Source organism: Anticarsia gemmatalis, chromosome 19 (genome assembly GCF_050436995.1).
Source record: "Anticarsia gemmatalis isolate Benzon Research Colony breed Stoneville strain chromosome 19, ilAntGemm2 primary, whole genome shotgun sequence".
NCBI lineage: Eukaryota > Metazoa > Arthropoda > Insecta > Lepidoptera > Erebidae > Anticarsia > Anticarsia gemmatalis.
The window spans coordinates 2,672,549-2,687,534 of NC_134763.1; the positions used below are offsets into that span (position 1 = coordinate 2,672,549).

A 14,986-nucleotide genomic window follows, 5' to 3' on the forward strand; every position below is an offset into this window, starting at 1 on the left:
TATAGCCTTCCTCGATAAATGGGCTATCTAACACTGAAACAATTTTTCAAATCGGACCAGTAGTTTCTGAGATTAGCGCGTTCAAACAAACAAACAAACAAAAAAACTCTTCAGCTTTATAATATTAGTATAGATTTGTACTAAAACTGCACCCGTCATTACTCAAGTGAGCCAACCTAATTGTTTTAGCTGCACTGCAATTCCAAAGGACCATACCTTACAGTCCGAATTCCTCCGAACACTTACGAGATTGAACGACGCCATAATCCCGGTATCCCTTAGCACAACAGAGGCTCTAAACATCAATAACCACTATTAACACAACGTTAACAGACCAAGGAATCACACACAACGCCGACGTTTTAGCCTCTTCGGAGTGCAGCTCCATTTGTATACGATTTCTCTGGGAGGTATGTGTGACGTATTGTTGAGGGGTTCTCTAAAGCCTTAGTTGGTTTTCTATAGCTTTATTGCCTAGAAGGCTTATGTTTAGTAGGTGTAAGTGTTATATTGGGTTGTTAAAAATACATTTTATAGGCTAAAATAATATATGTTTAAGTTTGTTTTGTAAAGAATTCAACAGTGTAATGAATATCGAAAAAAGTTTTTTGTAGTTCAGTCTCATGCAGCATTTAAGTAGTAACTACGTTGCAAAAAAAATGTTTTTATTGAGGCATGGTTCTAAGATTCCTTAAAAAAGTTATAAAGATATTTCCTCAGTAACCTTGCTTTAAAGCAGTGGAAACGTTCTCAAAGGTTTTGTTTACCGACTTGTTTGCGCTGGCGTTAGCTGCCGGACTAATGGGTCAGCCTTCGGTCCAGCTTAGTGCTAACGTAGAAGCGGGTTACGCCGAGAAAATACAACCTTTTTTGTAAAGACCACCTCAACGCCGGTGCCTTTGGTACAGGCTTCACAGAAAACCTTTTTGAGTGCAAGCATTTTGAATTCAAGTACTTTTTTGTTTCCAAGATTAGGCTCGAATTTTTAAAAGTTTTTGAAGTTCAGGGAAGAATTTGGTCAGTGATTTTAACGACTTAATTGTCACTGGGTTTTCTTGTTTTAAGTGGATTTGCACAAAATGAGTTGTTTGGTTTCGGGTTGCTTTTATTTGAAACGAGTTTCTTGTACATACGTTTTAAAAGCGTGTTTTGTGTACTGAAAGAGAGGCCGAAATATTTGTGGGACAACAATGCTTGCAGAAACCAAATTTCCAAATATGCCATCAATGTTAGCTAATTCTATTACTAGACTAAATGATAGCTAATTCGACTTCGACACTAAATTATTTCGTAAAGACACAAAGAAGTATAGGCAATATTTTCTCGTAGAGCAAGGAGTCTATATCTGCCCATATTTTGTCCCAAGTTACAAAGGTCTTATAAAAGGCTCCTGCCATTTATCAAACAGAAATATCGTCTTGAAATATTAGCTCATAGAGATACATTTACTAGAACATACAAAAGTCCCGTTCACCGTTATCATTTTACTTGTTAGTGAGTAAATTGGATTAGTCAAATATACGCAGCAATACATCTGTTTACATCACACCTACAAACTAATTTGCACCTTATTCTTTGAAACAAAAAGTCGAATTTTCATTTCACATCATTTGCCCTTCTAAGACAGAATTTTCTAAAGCAATTGGTATCTTATTTTCGAGATGGTAAGGTAGATTTTTGTGTGGTTTTTGTGTTAGTTATCACTATTGCTTACATATTGTGAAGTACGTAGAAATGGACAACAAATCTTCATAAGAGGAAACTAATTAACCGATCACGAACATACGATGGATTAATGTTATTACATTTGTACGTAGGGTGAATGTACCTATTGTTGGCCGTGTGGGAAACAGATTTGCTATTACGGTAATGCGTAAATAATTTTGTATATGAGCCTGCATATCATAATGCAATATGTGTTTTTTTTTAAGTAATTACGCTGAAATATTGTTTTATTATGATTTTTGTGTACCTTATTAATATTGTATGAGGACAGGAAAGAATATGAATGAACATAAAATTGTTTTCAGCTATCTACAGAATCAAAAGCGGTCGATTGTTTAACTGTGAAACCTAAACGAAACTAACTGTGCAATAACTCTGTTTTTTCAGACAAGCAGTCTTTCACTTTGAAAGAATTCGTATTTACCTTACGCAATTCTATCACATCTGATTCTTCACAAGTTCTAAGTGTTAACATTACTCGTAAAAATAAAATAAAACACATAACAAAAACAATTTAGAAGAAACAGTAAAAAATATTACGCTTTTGACGCCTATAATCCCCTAAGGAGTTGACCCAGGTGTTCTGTCATACATTCATATTTCGCTGACGACAAAATTGCGTTGGGTCCCAAAAAATTGGAACAAACGTACAAAAAGGAATGAGTCATCGTCACTTAGTTTCACTGGGACAGTAAATGGATGGTCCACCCTTCGAATCTATAAATAGTAAATTTTCGATTTATTGTATTTTCCAAATTATATCGATGGAGCAAAATTGGATATAAATCGTAAGTTCAGAAACTCTACTTCCACGACTTAATATGACATAATATCTTTTTGTCTCTTTAGACTTATATCAATCCTTAAACAACCTATTCTAAGCAAATTATTTTATAATAATGTCCCATATTTCCTTATCGGTCCATTCAGAGCAATGTGTACTTATCAAAATTATTTTATTTTGTTTACAAGCTTCCATACCAAAAAAGTATTGAAGAGCATTGATGTCAATTTCATGAACGTCTAAAGTAGCTCACTTCGGTTTCGATACTAAACTTTTCGCTAATTAACTATGTAGACAGCGACCGGAAGCAAATAGTTAATTAATTTAGTGCTACTTAGTGAGGTGTCGAAAACATGAGCTGCCTTCGAACATACGAGCATGTTGTTGTAACGCAATATTACATGACATGATTGTAATTATAAATTATTGTAAGAACATTAGATATTATTGTTATGTTCTAATTAATACGGGAAGCATAATGTAGGTGTTTAATTATTTATACCGATTAAATTGTTTTTTGTACGAAATTTAAGCCAAATAATATATAATCAAAGAAAAGTAATTTTTTATTTACAATCGAAACAATCAGTGTAGCCAGAGGTCAAAGTATAGAGTATTCTTGAAGAGTATCGGAGATCACTAAATATATTATAATAATATAGGATCTATTAAATAAAGTAAATTGCGTTGACTGTGAAAAATGATTCAAACGTGAAAAATGCGTTATCACTTTTTGCACTAATTTGAATTACGAAAATTTTACCAATAAATATCTCAAATTCTAAAAACCAACTCCATTGGCAAATCGTCCGAAACCACCGCAGTTCCATTCAAAATAACTTTAACCCAATATCATCTCACCACAAGCATCCCGGAAATTATTACCGACATTTCCTAATACCAATTTTAGTAATACCAAAACGCTTTTCACTTTGCTTGTTCAAAGTTGTAAAGTAAAATAACTTCAAATCGGTACAACACAAGAATTTTCGTTTACATTATTATTAAAGCAACGGAAACGTCTATTAGAACATCCTATAGCTCTTTTGTCGGTACAAACAGTTAATGTAAATATACAGAGTGTAGGAAACATGAAATTTTGAAAGTAATGAGTTAAAACTGTGATTGTGGTAGAACTTTAAATTTTATGCGTCGAAATATAAAACCTTTTTTACAAAATGTTATTAATATTCTACGAATATACTAAATTAGCTTTTTCTTGCGACTTTGCCCGCGTGAAAAGATTTGTCGATTTGTAAAATTCTACCCAGGCTATTAGAGTATTAAAATTCATCAAAATTCGTTCAGTAGTTCTAGCGTGATTGATTTGCAACCATCTATCTGTACTTCTGTACTTTAATATTGTTTAAAAGATGTAAAAGTTTCTTTGCTTAATGTTTTTGTTTTATTTTTTTTTATTTGTAGATGAGTGTGCATAGTTTGATACTTTTTCACGCAAAAGTAAGTTACTACATTTGAAAGAAATTTGGCACACAGATAATAGTTTCGCTCTGAAGAAAATAATAGCTACCAATTTTGTAAAATTTGAAACATTTCTGACAATCCTTATTAACTTTCTACGGCCGCAAATTGAAAATTCGCTGTTATGAAAATTCGCTATTTTTGGACTAACTAAATCCAACTTTCATTTGAAAGTCAAACTTTTGAAATTTCAGTGTCAGTCAAAGTTTTAGAGTATTTTATTAATAAGCCGCTTTCTTGTCTGCAATTATTCGTGAAAAGAGTTTTATAGTTTTGAAACTCTAGAAGTAATTACAAAGTTTATATGAAAAATTATATCAATTTTTATGTTACTTTTGCATACCGTAGAGCTTATTATTATTGCTATGGCAACATTGAACATGAAGCAGAACTATTTTATAGTATAAGTTAAAAATATTCACCTTTCAAAATACCTTAGAAGCTATATCAACGACATCATTGTATTGTCACTCAATCAATTTAAAAACTGTATATGAGTGAAAAAGATAAAACGCTGTACAACTAATCAGAGCTTATGCGACGTTAATTAGTAAAATAGCTGCTATAAATTGACCTGTACCCAAACGTAATTCTCCTTATCCAACAGTTCTTCGATGACTGGTTGTAAATCTATTCCCAGCTAACAGTATATAAACAGTTACTATAACATTGTTATCACAAACATAGAATTAAGCCTAAAAAATCGTCAATGGCGTAGTAATTGCAATTTCGATGGAGCGACCTTGGGACCCAACACGTATAGCTTAAAACCGCTAGATTACTTCATTCGGAAAGTTCGGACGCTGATGATGAAATGAAAACGATAAGAAAGGTTCATTCAAATATCAAAAATTCTTATTTTTGGGCGTAAACCCTAATTTCTCATTAATGTTACAAAGTATAGAAGTTGTAAAAACCGCTATTGCTTGTTTCTATTGATTATTAACATAACACTTAATAATTTTTCCACACTTTGATCAAGATGAAAATTAGGAGCAAAAACAAAACTATTGGTTTCATAAATCAATACTTATTATCAATAAATATAATGTCTTAGACATCATTTCGGGACATGATCTGAATCTATTGACAACATTTAACACTTAATCCTCCTTTGCTTTACGCATGGGATAACAAATCATAGTTTATTTTCAAACAACTTTCCCTTCCTGGTCGTAGATCCAGGGACGGACCAAAACAAGATGGGAAACTGTAGTGCAGAAAGACATGAGTGAGTGTGAGGTTTCCGAAGACGATGTCCAGGACAGAGCGAAGTAGAGGAGAAAGAGCAGGAAGGCTGACCCCACTCCCATATGGGATTCATGGCAAGGAAGAGAGAGAGAGAGAGAGAGAGAGAGAGAGAGTTTATTTTCAAACCACCTACTTTACAACAAGCTTCTTCACAAGTGAACTATAAACTCCACCCTCCATCTTTTAATCAAAAACAATTCTAACCATTCTAAAGCTAGAAACTTCAAGCCGATAGATTTATTATAATGTCTGAGAGGAATAAACTAAATTCTGCCGTGTGGGCAGAGCTATTACCACTGAACTCATGAGTAACGGTTAGACTATCATTTCACCCATTATTACTAAAACTTATTGTGTTCTCCTTTACGTCTGTCTGTTAGAAATGTCTATTATGTTTAGCGTTAGTTATTTATAAGATTTATTTGAAACTGACATCGTTTGATGGATTTACTGGAGTAGTTTGTGTCTTTGATGAATAGAATAGTATTATGTTTATTTCTTTTTACTCCTATTTCAAAACTATATATTATTTTTTGCCTGTTCATATTATTTTAGACCTTGTTGATTATAAAATCTACTAACCTTGTTTAGTATAATATTGTAAGTATCTTAAGAAGAATGACGTGTAAAAATAATTATAAACAAAAAACGACGTGTGAATTACGAAATTCTGTTAATTTATTTGAAGTTTCTTTTCAGTTAAGTTTAATATTTATGAAGTATACAATCAAATTTCTTATTTTTCGTTCTATCTTACATCTATTATACAATATTACTTAAAGACATTGTTAATTGAAATCATAGCACACATTATAATTGAGTACTCCATTTACCTAAATACCTATGAGTGGGAAGTAATAGTCTAAGAATATCTTCAAGAACAAAGGTATATATTATACATGGTTCGTTTTGTTGTAGGCCTGTTCCTAATAGCTTTGATATTAATAACATAATAGAGTTATTCATTTAACTAATGGATACGGAGGTCTTCAGTGTTTCCGAGAATATCTAAGAATTGGGAATATTATTTGAAATGTTGCTCAAGTTCTTTAGTAATTTTCTAGTAGGTATCTTTATTGTTTGTTATTTACTAAGTTAAGAGTTTGTTGGTGATAATAGTGGTATTTTGTGACTGTTTAGAACTACGAATTACTACGAGAACTTTAAAATTGACTATTTTCTGATCAAAAACTCACGAATTAAACTTTTTAGCGAACTTTTACTAAACAGACCTCGATCATTATAATTGTTTCAAATTTGGCTAATTTTGGGGAGAAATATGCCAAAAAGTTTACAATTTTATACAAAATAATATTCCGTTTTTAATGCAACTAATTTCATCACTTAAAGAATGGACGTTTTTAAAAACTACTGATTTAATCGTAATTTAATCAAATAGTTAGTTCAAGTAAATAAACCTTTCCACAATAATTACAAAACAATTCCATCTGTCAATCTTATAAACCACATACCAAGAAATTTTTGCTCTATAGAATTCCGCTTCAAATTCTGTTCGATCCGCACACCCTATAACCGTTACACCAGTATAATTCACGTGAGAAAATCTATAGAATGGGTTCGTTAAGTCCCTTGAGGGCTCTCGAGTATTGTATCGACGTCAAGGTTTCTCTGACAGTCATCGAGTGGCCACTGAACACCAAATGATAATGAGATGGAGAAAATGATGTTGATAGATCGCAATGATATGCAAAAAGTAAATGAATGTTTAATGTAAGGTGAGAAAAGAATCATGTAATTGATGTTACTCATGTTGGTTTTATTATTGCTGTATGCATTAAAGACTGCAATACGTTAAAGGTAATACCAAACTTTGTATAAGTGGTACAAAATTATTAGTAATAAGAAGAAAAAAATTACATGCTTTCTGACTTTCAGAATATAGTCTGTATTTTGTAGTTCTATTTTTGAGTCCATAAATTGAGTCGGCTAGAAAGTAGTCAGTATTATCATCACAAATTTTGACCAGTTCCTTAAGTAAGAAAATTATATTTTGTAATTTGTTTAAAGCATTCATATCATCTAATAGAACTCAGAATGATAATGCTGTCATTTAGTATACATGAAATCGGTCTAACTTGTATAATTTCTTAATTCAAAAACATCAATTTATTAGCGCCCAAGACCTCATCGGAATGTGAATCTAAATACAAATAACATAAACTATATTCACTTTCAGATTTCTATCATTCAACGGTACTTCAAAATGTTCATAAATCGCATCCGAGAGCCCTGTTTTGTATGCCATAACACCTCTCAATATTTTATTCGTTGGAGTGTTATCTGACGCTGTTGACCCCACGACCTCGCAATCTTGCGGTACCTCCTTAGAAACGCCTTACGCATGCATAATTGCGTGCTCATGGCACATCTCTATCGAAAAACATTTGAACACGGGAAAATATTCGAGAATATTGTTCCTTCACGTTTTGTATGGAAATTAGGATGTTACATTGATGTCTTCGTCCGGACAGTTTGAGTCTTTTATTTGGTTAAAATGTTGTTTTGTTATGACAAATGTATGTATATTTTAGTTAACATTGTCAGTTTTATTGGAATCACTTGTCTTAGAAAATATTTTACTACTAACATAAGTTGAAATCCCACCTGCTGCATAACTTTCTGAAACATTCATTCCATGTAGAAAAAACTAAAACGCAATTATTCGCCTACACTCAACCGCACTCAGATCAAAATTAAATATCAAAAAACGATGAACTTTAAACTTTCGAAACCGCCTCTCTGACGGGCGTATCATGATAGCGGCGGAATACCGAGTGCATAGCTAGAAACCCGTCCATCCAATTTGATACGATAAAAAATAAATTAAAATAACCAGAGACGTGGCACCTGATGATATCGATAGTAGCTCCTCGCCTATTGTGCTCTCTCAGACGGTAGGTTCTAATTGCGGTTGCTTTGTTATACAAAATGAGGTGTTAGCTCTTCTATTAAATAATAAGTAGTTCGATGCCAGTAAAATCGATACGTTGTCCGTCAGATAAGAAATTGGTTCGGACTGTAATAGCCTTTCCGATGGAAGTGTTATAATGTTTAATGTTTTTATTGTTGCAGATAACTCGAAAGAAGACTGCGTATGGCCGAAAGATACAATAGGGGTCCAATTAAAGCGTCGTCGTACGCTGTTTGGACGTATCAAAATGGTTTCAACAGAAACGACAAATATAAACAAGTTCGTGACTTAAATACGAACGGTGATAAAGTGAAACAAAATGTTCTTGAAAGTGCAGTCGCAAAAAACGAGAATACAAGAAACACAGAAAGAGTTAGCGACAGTGTTATAGCGCCGATACTTGAAGTAGACGATTCATCGGAAGATGAGGAAGTCAGAAGGAATGTATGGAGCGACGTGGACGACGAACTATACATAGCGAATTTAATAAAAGAGAGGACTTCAAATGAAGTGAAACGCGACAAACGTGATACTAGTGGTTATTTAAGTGATAGTGATATCAGTGAAAAGGTTGTGAGTAGTGTTAAGTTAGATTACGCGATGTGGGAGATAGAGCCCACTGATTTGACGGAGTGCGACTGTCTTGGCCCACCGCCGGAGTTCCTGCTGCCTCCTCCGCCGCGACCACCGTTCCTTCAAGCGGAATATTATTGCGGTGACGATCCTATTCCTGATTTGGAGACCTGCGACACGGAACCAGTAAGTGTTTCATTTGTTTTTTCTTTTTCTTTCTTCACAACGCTGGCTTAGTGCAAGTTGGGGACTCTGCATGCCCTCAAGAAGTGCGTTAAACAACTTGTAAGTATTCATTACGATGTTTTCCTTCAACGTTGGAACAAGTGACAATCATTTATTATTATTATTAGTAACACTTATAACTCCAAAAAATCATAGGTTGTCGTCACTTACGTGGGACTAAAATGCTTAGTCCATTCGGCTATCATTTTTACCTCTGCGAATTCTTTATGTGATGTTTACTTGACAGTGAGAGCCAATTTATCTTGATAAATATTGCGGCACTCCTATATATAAATTCTCACATAACTTTGGAATAAGTGAGTTCAATGACCGTCACGAGAGAAGTCTCAGTTAGCTATTTTATCTCATAAATTCCTCTTAAACTGTCAGAATTCACATTTTATTTGCCCATTGTTTTGTAGTTCCTGTCTAGAGAATTCTATTAGTTTATTACCGCTACTTCCAGGCGATGAACAATACAATGTTGAATTATTTGCAAGTGTTAGAACAAACGCTTCTTCAAACAAACGTATACTTGGTCAAGTCTTCTCTATTTAGCTTTCATTTAATTTTCATTCAATCTAGTTTACGTATTAGTCAAAGGTACAATTTTTTAGTATTCTTAAGTTTTATCCTAACTTTGTAAATTTCGTCGTATTTAAATTATAAACGTACATAATAAGACACCTGACACTGAGTTTTTATGTCAAAATGAAATAATTTTTAAACGAAAAACCAAGAAATAACATAACTAAACAATTAAATAGATTGACAGTAAAAAGGCGTATTCTGAGAAAAAAGTATACCAAAAGAAGCTTCAGGCATCTACAAATACATACAAACATACATAGAACTATAAAATCTAATAAACCAATTCCATTGCGAGTGCATTATTTGTCCAAGAGTCTTAATTACTTTAACTAGTTCCTCATTAAACGAGACCATGTATTTGTTTTCCTCGCTCGTATACTTATCTTTATTTATCTTACTTTATCTTCACACTTTGTTCAACAATTAAGCGGACTTCTTAATGCGGCACCATTTTTAATTAATCCTTATCTCTGAGTCCAATAAAAACTGCCCTGTCTTAATTAACATACAGGTCTTTTGAAATTCTGTCTTTGAGCTTCTTGTGTACAGTCAAAAGCATAAACACTCATATTTTCAGCCTCATTTTTGTCATATCACTAGTGAACTAATAGTCTTTTGTTTAATATAAAATAAAATTTGCAACAACAACCATTAAATTAATGATATAATTTAATACATAGAAGTAAGTAAGGTAGTCTAGTTATCGTAATTGGGTGGCATTTATGTAATAAAATGTACTTATGAGTACGAATGAATCAAAAGAAGTTTGTAGCGAAACATGGTCTCTTTGCTGTCAGTCTTCCCCTTGGTCCTAACTACCCAAATGGGAACAATTTTTTCTATGTACATAAGTACAGGATAAACTTAAAAAATATTCTAGAAAATATGACGGTGTGTATATATTTTTGCTCGCAACTGTACAGAAAGACCTCGAAGACGGATTTCGCGATTTAATTACAGCACAGTACATTTAATATGCACACTTCAACGCGGTGTTGAATCACGTTTCAATGTATTTTTAATTAAAGCAAGCATATCATTTACAAAACTGAGTGACTCTGAATTACATTTTGAATTAATCACAATAATTATGATGTATTTTCAAAAAGAAAAACGTCTTATTCTTTAACAAAATGTATTTAGTTTATACTACCATAGTAAGTCAAACATACAACATATTTTCCTATTAGTAGCTTAAAAATACTAAATATATTCGTATTTAGTAGATATAATATTCAAGTTAGTCTTGTTAGTTATTTAAAAAGTACTCATCAACATCGTGAGTGTTCGTGAGTAAGGTCAATGGTTACTAAACTATAACTCAATTTAATCAGTATGTAAATCAACTACAGATGTTACACTGAATCTAGTTATTACTGTCAAAATAGCTTAGTTTATGACGTGTTAATCATAGAAGTATTACAGACAAAACTTGCATGTCACTTTATATTATAAAAAACATGTTTTTGCAAGGTATATTAGCCTATGCTTAATCTTAATTTAAATTGCTCTAAGCCAAGTTCTATGAAATCTAGCTTACGAACTTCATTTTCATATAACTTGGCTTAGAGCAATTTAAATTAAGATTAAACATAGGCTAATATACCTTGCAAAAAGTCATAGTCAGACATAGTCATAGATAGTTTAGTCTTGAAAGTGTAAGCGATAAACTATCGCATTTATAAGATGAATATGCGAAAGTTTATTTAAATAGATGTTTGGATATTTGTTCCTCTTTGAAGCAAAACCTAGAGTTTTTTACAGCTCTATAGATTTTAAAATAAATATGACACACTGATAGCCTTTAACCTAGATTCATTGGACATATCATAGTTTACGCCGAAAAATCTTACCACACAAACGAACTCGCGGTTCAAAGCTAGCGTTGAATATTAAATAGAAATATCAAAGTAAACGGTTTTTATCTAATCTGATGAGAAGTTTTTGTAGGAATGGTCATGAATAAACAGCTTAGCCCGTTTTATCTCGTGTGTCAATATTTGTACCCACTAATGAAATAGTGTGTCGCAATGCAACTTCATAATTCTAGGAATATACAATTTAAATGAACCCGGATGAAATGGCTTGCAGATAATTTGTTTAATTGAAAAACGTATTAAATTATTTTGAACTGCGCTGCTGAATATTTTGCTGATTGTATTAATTATAAGTACGTTAAAAAATTTAGTAACTGCATATTGAAATATATATTTATGGCGCGGTAGAGAGTGCAACCGACAACCGTGCTAAGCACGAAGTCCTGTATTCGATTATCTGGTTAGACAAATTGCTAGTGATCTATTTTTAATTTTTATATGATGATAACTTCAAAAACAGTTCACAGTCCGGGCCTAAGAGCAAGCATAGTGTATGATGTCTTTAAAAACTAAAATTTCCACTTAAAAGAATGATACAGAATATCATCTTACACGCAATCAGTCATAAAAATATTAAAAATTCAGTTCCCTCTTAAACACATTAATCAAATTCTCACACATCACAATTCCACGAAGCATAGAAACTTAAAATTCCGAGTAATCACATTATCCTCGGATTTGTCTTCAAACACATCTCGAGGTAGAATCTGCGTGTATAACTGTATCTGTTTGAGTTACCAACGTTTGATAGCGTTGTCGCCGGCGTGTTAGCTTTTACGTCGTGTGAGTTTACTTCATTCCTTTAAATAGCGGTTTCTTTGTTAAGTGTCTTTGAGTTTTAAGACAAATGTATTAGCAGTGTTACTTAAGTGTTGGTGTGACTAAAAGCTGAGAATGTGTGTTTAAGAACTATTCTACGGGTTTAAAGTGTTTTAATTGCGAAGTTCTATTTCTCAAAAGGTTTTATATTCTTAACCCATTGCTGTTTCTTTGCTGGGCCAAATTTTTCTTAATTCCGAGTTGTCTACTCGAATGAAGAAAAATTTTGACATTGAGTCCACCACTTTAACCTCAAGAATAAAATATGATTATGTATTAAATTAATCCTAAATTAAGAAAGCTAAGATAACTAAACAAACTGACTTTAATATGTAGAAACTGTTGGCACACCCGCATTTAAGATGATTTAGGCCAAAGTGACTCACATACGTACTACTATATTACGTGCAATACTTACATGATGTCATATGCCTTTCAAATGGATAAAAAAATCTGTAGATTGCTCCTATATAGCTTCACTTATTTATACAAAAGTTCATGATATTTTGTTGTTTCCTTATAAGTACTAGACTTTTCATAGGAACGAAACTATTTAAAACATTTGGACTAGTAATATAAACAGAATAACGAAGTTTCTGTTTCAAAATATAGATCATACACTCGCATTTCCTATACAAACATTCACAAAGACATTTAACAACAAAATTCCATACAAACTACACAGAATTACTCAACACTAAAGCATTAATAAAGTTATTAATATTAAAATATCTGACTTACCATACATTAGCAGTATTTACATGAAATAAATGGCGTTTTAATATTAATTTATTTTATGGCAGCTAAGCTTCCGAATGAACTTATTAATGATGTCACAAATTCAAGCGGAGTCGGGCCATAAAGTTAGCGTAACGACTCCATATCAATAAGTTACTGGTTGTGTAAAAGTGGTTGTAATTTTAACTGATTAATCGTATGTTAGGAATTTGGGGATAGTTAGAATGTTGTTTTTGATTTGTTAGTTAAGTAGTTTTGACCGCGATATGGTGTTAAAAATTTGATATAATCATAGAACATGTCTTTTTTAATAGTTTTAGGAAAGCTTACGGACTAATTACAAGACTAACTTATAATTTAGATATTCAAATTGCCAATGAAGTATGAAGTAATATACATATGTAATATACATATGTAATAAAAGATAATTTTGGTCCCTATCGGTAAAATATCTGTAAGAACATTATAAATCATTTCGGACATTGCTCTTACACGTCGGGCTTTCGTTATGGAATCGCATTTTGATAGTTTCTTACACTTAAGTTTCATAAAGAATTCGATGTCAGAATTAAAATTATTCGGTGTATTTTTATAACAGTGTTGAATTTAAATAACCAACAATCACATCAAACAGAAAATTTGCAGTGATTCACAATACTTAAAAAACTTAAATATAATAGTAAACCAACTTTCTATTTACCCACCAGGTAGTTCCAGTAGCCAATGATTCATACCACAGCGCACAGGGTGGCCCACCCTTGCTAAGATAAAAACAACCGATGACTTACAGCACTGAGTCATAGCAAACATAGTTTATTAACAACTGCGTAGAATTCTTGCGGTTAAGGATACCTTTCCAGCAGAGATGTGCTATGCTACGTTGCTATGCACTTAATATCCACCAATCATATTAATTGGTGCAACTGCACGTTTGGCGCAGTGGTTAAAGTGGCACCTCGCCGCAACAACCATAGCACCGCGTGTGGTGGGTTCGAATCCTACCCGGGACAAGTTTTTGTGTGATGAACAAGAATATTTGTGTGTTTGTCAATTTATATATATAAGTATGTATTTAGAAGTATATGTTTATCAGTTATTTGGTTACTAATAGCTGTAATACTTGAGTTGTTCAATTATATTTATATTTATTGATGTATGCACGAGTGCTATGCTATATGTAGCAAAGCTCAGGTGAAAACGGATACAGCTAAGATATGTTTTTTATATGTAAGGATGCGTGCCCCGGATGTATGCTATGGATAGTCACGAGTGGTGTAGTTATAATACTTCGCAGCAGCGCATCTTCATAGCACATCTTTCTCGCACAGCTACATAGCTTAGTATTGGTGCAAACTGTTATTTAGTTTCATAGCTTAGCTATTAATATATCTTTGTAGTATAGCTGCATAGCACATCTTTGGTGGAAAGCCATCCTAAACCTAATAGGATTGAGACATCAATAGGTAATTACTTGTAAATGTAAACGATTATTGTAAATTACGACAGTCGATTCTGCTGTGATAATTTGAAACTAACAGCTTAGTCATACAGAATCAATAGGGCGATTTCCTATTACTTTAGACCCAGTTAACGAGTTTAGTATTGAAAATAGAACAACGCCCGAAGTATTGTGTTATAAATAAGTTATTTAAATCAACCTTATGATTACTCGATAATACAGTATCTGTATTGCATAAAATGATATACATAAGTTTGGTGTTATACTCGATTATTTATCGTAGAGATGTATAGAAAATATTCAGTTTAAACCGTTTATAACGTTAGTTCCATCCAACATACTATTAAAAAATTCAGGAGAAACACCGCCGGTTAAGGTCTAGGTCTAAGGAATCTATTCCATAGCGTTTAAACTAATATAAAAAACTCTTTTGAATAGATAAACTAACGCTAAATGTACTCAGAAATCATACATTTACACATACACTTTAACTGATCCTGGAATCAAAATCTAAATCGCTTTTCGTGTAA

At 32.6% G+C, this 14,986-nt stretch overlaps 1 protein-coding gene across 3 annotated transcripts in view; it reads left to right on the forward strand.

The window, feature by feature from the left end:
- pxb (putative Hedgehog signaling attenuator pxb) overlaps nucleotides 1-14,986 on the forward strand; it is a 196,122-nt gene that overhangs the window by 146,979 nt on the left and 34,157 nt on the right. For all 3 annotated transcript variants that reach the window (XM_076126804.1, XM_076126805.1, XM_076126806.1), the window contains one exon: nucleotides 8,336-8,933. In XM_076126804.1, coding sequence (XP_075982919.1) covers nucleotides 8,358-8,933 — 576 coding nt within the window. In that variant the 5' untranslated portion in view covers nucleotides 8,336-8,357. The remainder of the gene's footprint in view (nucleotides 1-8,335; nucleotides 8,934-14,986) is intronic.